Consider the following 6,828-nt stretch of genomic DNA (forward strand, 5'->3'; position numbering starts at 1 on the left):
TCATACATCTGACATGCTTAATATCTTTCGCTCTTTCTTCTCTAGCTGAGCGTCAGACCTGGCTATAGCAACCGCTTTAGTGGCCTTTTTCTTACATTCTCTATACTCATTCTTCCTAGCTTGCTTCTCACTTTCATTTCCTCTTTCTAGTTGCCACTTTTTGAATGTATTCTTCTTTTCTTTCAACTCTCTCTGTACATTCTCATTCCACCACCATGTATCCTTGTCAATTATACCTTTCCCTTTTGATTCGCCGAGCACAGCCTTAGCTGTCTTCCTGAGACTATTTGCCATTTCATCCCAACAATCATTCGCAGATTTCTCTTTCATATCCTTCATTTCAAATATGTTTTCTATCATTATTTCCCTAAATCGACCAGCATACTCATCTGACTCTAGCATACGCCATCTAATTTTTGGTGAGAGACGGTTTCTCCTCCTTAGGTACTTGTAACTGATCGTAATGTCCATTAGTAATAGTCTATGCTGCGTCACCAATGCTTCACCCGGCAGTACTTTGCAGTTTTTGACACATACCAACTTACTTCTCTTAATCAGAAAATAGTCGATCTGTGTCGCGTGGTTACCACTCTTATAGGTGATAAGGTGTTCAGGCCGTTTCTGGAACCACGTATTCTCCACTGCCAGGTTAAAGGTGGTCGCAGCTTGGAGCAGCTGGTCTCCATCATCATTACGACTGCCATACCCCCATCCTCCATGCACCCTTTCATAGCCCTCATTTGTAGCTCCCACATGTGTTAAAATCACCTCCTATACAAATCTCTTCATTCTCTGGAATGCGAATCATAACACTATCAAAATCCTGCCAAATTTTTTCTTTCAGGTCTTCCTTGCATCCGGACTGAGGCGCGTACACACTTATAACATTCAAAAAAACACTTTCACAAATTATTTTTACGGTTATTATCCTATCACTCGTTCTTATGACATGCGCCACACAATCTTTCAAATCCTTATCTAACACTACTCCCACACCATTCCTTCTTCCATCACTTCCACTATAATACAGCTTATATCCTTCACCAATCTCTCTAGCTTTCGCTCCTTTCCACCTAGTCTCTTGCAGACATGCTATATTTATTCTTCTCCTCTTTAACAAATCTACTAGCTCCCTTCCTTTCCCAGTCATACTGCCCACATTCCAGCTTGCATACCTCAATCTTATCTCTCTCACATTTTGGGCTTGCGTCTTACGTCGCACCCGCCCGTGGGGCGACAACCCTCGTCCACTTTCCACAGTGACCGGGTGCTGCCCCTGCGCGTCGCCTGCTGGGGACGCCCTAGCCCTGGTGCTCTTCTTTTTATTTCTTCTCATGTTGCTCTAAGTTTTGGCAAATTTTGTGTTAGTTATTAAACTAACACAAAATTTGAATATCGCTACACACTAACACTCAATTTTAATATCGCAAAATATTGTACGATGTATTGGCGCCAAAATGAGAATACTCAATGAGCAATCATATAAAAATGCCAGATTCCAAATTCAAATGTAATATTTTGTTTATTTTTAATTGTAACAGTATTTATGGCCAGACTAAGTATAATGCCTTTTGGAATATCGATTGCTCCTTCCATTTTCCAACATTTTCTGGATCAACTGCTAGGTGATATCACCAATGTAGCTGTATATTTCGACGACATAGCTATATCAGGGAAAGATCTTACGGAACATTTACAAATTTTATCTATTGTATTCGATTCCTTACACGGGCCTGAAAGTTAACTCAAAAAAATGTAAGTTCTTACAGAATCAGATTGAATACCCAAGTCACATAATATATGAACATGGCATCCACCCAACCAAATCCTAAATTGACGCCATAACCAAGGCCCCAGTACCGTGTAATGCCAAAGAACTACGATCATTTTTAGGACTAAACTTTTACGAGCGGTTTGTACCACATCTTTCACGGGATTTGTTCGGATCTTCATGATCTAACTAAAGAAGATAAATAGATGGCGTTGGATTGATCATGAAAACAGAATATTTGAAGATACAAAGAAATGCATAACTTCTTCACAATCATTAATTGCCTTTGACGAGAAATGTCCCCTTTATTTAGCATGTGACGCTTCCGAAAAGGGATTGGGTGCAGTATTATTCCACAAGGACTCGAACATAGAACAACCAAATACTTTTGCTTCAAGAAAACTACGACTAGCGGAAATGAAATATTCCGTTATTGATCGAGAGGCTTTGGCAATAGTATTTGGTATATAAAAACTTGATCAGTACTCGAGAGTAACGAAATTTAATCTAGTTACAGACCATAAGCCTCTTATACATATTAGGGGAGCAAGCCACAACCTTCCTAAGCTAGCCAATAACCGATTGGTAAGATGGGCCCTAGTAGTGGGAAGTTATCAATATGACATTTACTACAGGAAAGGTGAAAATAAGCCTTTCCAGATTACCAAACACTGAAACGGAACCTTCCGAGACAGAAGAGCTTGTACATAAAATAGAACTACGTCTTCTGAGCATTCGAATGACTGACCTTAACCTATCAGAACAGTTTCTTGTGAAAACAACTTCAAAAGACTTCAACTTCATATACTTATAACAGTTTGTCAAAATTTAAAAACCGGCTGGGGAGAATCAGAATACAATCCAGAAATGAAACCATTCTACAGAAACCGGTCTGAATTATCTGTTGAGAATAAGATACTTATGAGGCAAGGACGCATCATTATACCTACATCACTCCGAAAAGCCATTCTTACATACCTTCACCAAGGACATCCTAGCATTTCTGCCATAAAAGCACTTTCATGTTACTAATTCTGGTGGCCTAACCTTGATGAAGACATAGAATTATTTGTTTAAGACATAGAATATTCATAAGACAGCGGTAGGCAGCGGCTTGGCTCTGCCCCTGGCATTGCTGAAGTCCATGGGCGACGGTAACCACTCACCATCAGGTGGGCCGTATGCTCGTCTGCATACAAGGGCAATAAAAAAAAAAAAAAAAAAAACAGAAATGTAACAGATGCCAACAGAACCGTCCTTGTAACCCTGAACTTCCTGTATTTTTCTGATCCATGCCAAAAGAAGTATAGGAGAGAATCCATATCGACTTTGCTGGACCGTTCGAAGGATCGTATTGGTTGGTACTGTGCCACGCTCTCTCCAAATGGGCAGAAATACGACCGATGAAACACATCAACATTAGATCACTTGTCTTACATTAGAAATCATATTTTGTACATTTGCTTTACCAAAAATTATTATATCCGATAATGGACCTCAATTTACATCTCATGGATTTGAAGAATATTGCACAAAACAGTGTATCTTACATGTCACATCATCTCCATATTGTTACGCTCTAGGGTTCGGGATAAATAAAATTATAGCGAATTACACGTTAACACTGTATTTATCACTTAGAACACTTCACAAATACTTTAAAATTCTCAGTTCACTTCTTCCGCTTCGCTAAAGGTGATCCGTTCGTTGTTTCGCTTCGAGTAGTTCCGACTACTGACCGACTGCGTGCCAGTAAATCTCTGTAACGCTTTTATAGCCGATACCATATCCCTATAATTATCGAGAATATTCCACACAAGTCGAGTATTATTTCCGCTATCTGACAATAAATGACGTTGTACTTCTCGAGCGTTCTAGATTCTACTAGATCCTTCGATATTCGTTCGACTATTCGGCGATAGATGGCGTTACTCTGACCGGCGTAACAATATCATTCTCGGGATCCTGTACAAAACGCCTATTTCATATGTAAGGACCTAATAGTTGCTATGGTACCCTGTCTATTAAGTTATTAGGAAAAGAAAAATTAAGAGACCAGAGCTATCATATCATGGAGTAATAATAAACATTTTATCTTTCACTGGTGGGCCTGCACAGGTAGTCCAACCACCCTCAGCTATTGGCTTAGCTATTATATAGAAGAATTTGTAAAGTGATAATAATATTAAAAGATGAAACCAATGATGTAGTTCGAAAATTTCTGTGACCTGAAACAACTTACATAAATTAAATTACTAAAATTAACTTTCTTAGAAGAACATGATTTATTTTATCTTTATTTCAATACTTAATTATGTAAATTTTTTGAAGCTTAATGATAATCTATTCTAATACATGTATATTGTGATATACCTACATAATATATTACTAGTACTAGGAAAGTATTCAAATATTTATCATTCACACTGATTCGCTTTATAGGCCTTTCATTTCAAATGGTTCACAAAAAGCTAGTCACTGTTTAGTTTGGAATGTATCCTCTTTTTCATTATTGGGAAAAGTAAATAATAGTTTTTTTTGTTCACAATACTTATTGGGAGTTTTCTTGATCATTGAATAAATTATTATTATTATTATTAGTAAGTCTAACTCTTACCATATTTAGTTTCTAGAGAAATGAGTGTATTTAAAAAATCAACAAATCTTGAAAATTTGTTGGACAATGTTAATTTAATGCGTGTCTTCAGCCATCCATTCATGTATTTTTTTCTTTGGTTTTAATTAATACTGTGGGTGATTTTAATTATCATTCAGCTCAGCAAGTCGAGTTTCACTGATGAGGTTTTGTATATCTAGCTGTAATTTAAGAGCACTGTGGAGGTTCATGTTCCGCAGCTGATTTGCTACATGTTTACCATACACGTCAAACTCATCATCTTTATTCAAACATTCATAAATAGAGTCAGTAGAGTTTGAAGATTTTCTTTTATTTTTTTTCTTTTTGTTTTTTTTATAACATTTGTCTACAGGTGAGCTGCTCTCTAGTTTCACATGTGGATCTTCAGATATAATATTTTGCTCCATATAATCATCATCATTTTCAGATATCAGCTGGTTAGGATGCAGTTCATCATCTTTGCCGTTGTGCTCTTTTTCAGTCCATTCTTGACAAGATGAGTCTACCTCTGGAGGCTGAAAAAATTGATAACAGAAAATTATTATTTTTCATCTAACCATTATTAAATATTCAGAAGTTAACACACTTTAGTCTTCAGTTCTGATTAATGACATTAAATTAAGTTAATTTTGTGTGATTCTCTTGAAAAATATTTTTTTGTATAACTGACTAAATAAAACTTTTGTTAAGATATCGTATGAGAATAGTTGCCATGTGAATAGTGTCAAGAAATCAACAGTTTTTATATATTTAGCAATAATCACAGCAGCAGTTTCACTGGTCAAGCAGAATTATATCTAATTCTGTTGTGGAATACTACCTAACTTTATCATGATCAAAACCAAAATTAATCAGTCTAGAAATCAAATAATAATACAGTTTTGGTATGATTTAGCAAAGAAAACTATAATAAAATACTTGAGATTTTTTTGTTAAATAAATACAAAGCTTCAAAGATGACCGGCCATCTGTACAATAAGTACAAATAGGCGTTCTACAAAGCAGGTATGGTTGTATAAACTTTGAAAAACTAAATTAATTCTAACACTCACACTTGTAGTATTAGCATTTCGACATCCAGAGATATTTTTTAAGCAGCGATCCATGTCGGGGAACCAACTGAGAGATGGTTCATAAATTTTGTCTGGGTTAGATTTAATTAATATTTTGTGTACTTGTTGAGTATAAGTTGTTCGGAGGTTGCGGATTTTATTTTTTACATAAGATTTGTTTAAATGTATCTTAGTGGCAGCCTTAAAGTCTTGCGATAACTTTTCGTATGCTTTTTCCCTTTCATATTGAATTTTATATTTCGAATGTGAAGGGTTCCATAAACATTCGTGGTTTAGATACAATTTAACGAATTTTAAAGTTACTTCGTCTCTCCAACGCATATTCGTTCTGCAGGTTCTGCTGAAGAACTATGCAAAATGCTTTTTTTTTAAAGGATTTTATGACCTGGTTACTAAGACCTTTAAGTCATGTCTTATTTTAATTTATATTCTAATTTTTATGAAAAATGATAATATGAAATGAAATGAAGATGATTAATTTGAGACGTTAATCAACTGGGATGAAATTAAATGTGAGTGAGATGAGATGATATGGGATGAAATGTAATCTCAATAAAATGGTGGTCATTTACTGAGACTTTTTCAGTGGACTTTTTGGAGGATCCCGAGAAGTTACGCCCAGCGGCTTTGTTTCGTTTTCCCACATTTGTGCACTTTCACAGATATTAAACAGTTAATAAACCACCGTCATAACACATTTAAACCGGAAGAAACACCAAATAGACAAAATAAAACAAAGCACACAACTTCACTCCTCGCGTTCCCACCAAAAAGTCCCATGCAAAATACATTTTTGTTTTTTTTATTGGAGTCTATGGCCTGGTATCTAGACCTTTAGGCCAACTGCAAATTGCAATTATGCATAGATAAGATAACACACTTCATATTAAGTGTGTAATCAATGACACAATTGCATGTTACTGTTGCGTATAAATGGGCTCACTGAATTTGGCCCCTTTTTTTTTGATTTTCGCATTTTTTTAATTTTTTATTATTTGTTCGTTACCTTCACCTTTCTCCCTGTGAAAGAAATGTTGTACATCGACTAATCAACGTGAAAAAATAAGACATAGTTTTTCAAGTACATATAGTTTTGACACAAAGTTGACCCACTTTTGGGCATTGTCCTTTATATATTTTAATATTTTTATGTATTATTTAAAAAATATATAGTGAATCATTCTCTATTATAAGAGAAATTTGATTTAAAGATGAATAATGAAAAAAACCGCAATACTACACACCGCAAAAGAAGTTTCACTTCTTTGACGTACACCAAGTTGCACGCGCAACATTTTTTTCACCTGCTTCTTTCTCTTCTGTCGTTCCGTTTCAGATCCACAGAA

The 6,828-nt window shown here is 35.6% G+C and overlaps 2 protein-coding genes across 3 annotated transcripts; both read right to left on the minus strand.

Moving 5' to 3' along the window:
• On the minus strand, positions 1-1,336 carry LOC101746905 (uncharacterized). The gene is made up of 2 exons (XM_038021016.1): positions 1,196-1,336; positions 1-771 (listed from the first exon to the last, which is right to left on the minus strand). The coding sequence occupies exons 1-2, from the start codon at positions 1,334-1,336 to the stop codon at positions 1-3; spliced, it is 912 nt and encodes a 303-aa protein (XP_037876944.1).
• Positions 1,337-3,382: 2,046 nt separating this feature from the next.
• LOC101736238 (uncharacterized) lies at positions 3,383-6,266 on the minus strand. 2 transcript variants are annotated; one of them, XR_005246193.2, is made up of 3 exons: positions 5,462-6,266; positions 4,389-4,924; positions 3,383-3,999 (listed from the first exon to the last, which is right to left on the minus strand). XR_005246193.2 is itself a non-coding variant. In XM_004929547.5 (2 exons), the coding sequence occupies exons 1-2, from the start codon at positions 5,801-5,803 to the stop codon at positions 4,532-4,534; spliced, it is 735 nt and encodes a 244-aa protein (XP_004929604.2). In that variant the 5' UTR covers positions 5,804-6,266; the 3' UTR covers positions 3,383-4,531. The 2 variants fall into 2 exon arrangements, 1 of the variants encoding a protein (XP_004929604.2); XM_004929547.5 differs by having other exon boundaries at positions 3,383-4,924.
• Positions 6,267-6,828: the final 562 nt, after the last annotated feature.

Source organism: Bombyx mori, chromosome 3 (assembly GCF_030269925.1).
Source record: "Bombyx mori chromosome 3, ASM3026992v2".
NCBI lineage: Eukaryota > Metazoa > Arthropoda > Insecta > Lepidoptera > Bombycidae > Bombyx > Bombyx mori.

Excerpts from the sequence above, each read along its gene's own strand:
- LOC101746905 (XM_038021016.1), bottom strand. The coding sequence starts at position 1,336 with ATGAGAAGAAATAAAAAGAAGAGCACCAGGGCTAGGGCGTCCCCAGCA. Across the intron at positions 772-1,195 it reads GTAAGACGCAAGCCCAAAAT|GAGGTGATTTTAACACATGT; the intron begins GTGAGAGAGATA and ends AGATTTGTATAG.
- LOC101736238 (XM_004929547.5), bottom strand. The coding sequence starts at position 5,803 with ATGCGTTGGAGAGACGAAGTAACTTTAAAATTCGTTAAATTGTATCTA. Across the intron at positions 4,925-5,461 it reads GAAATGCTAATACTACAAGT|CCTCCAGAGGTAGACTCATC; the intron begins GTGAGTGTTAGA and ends CAATTTTTTCAG.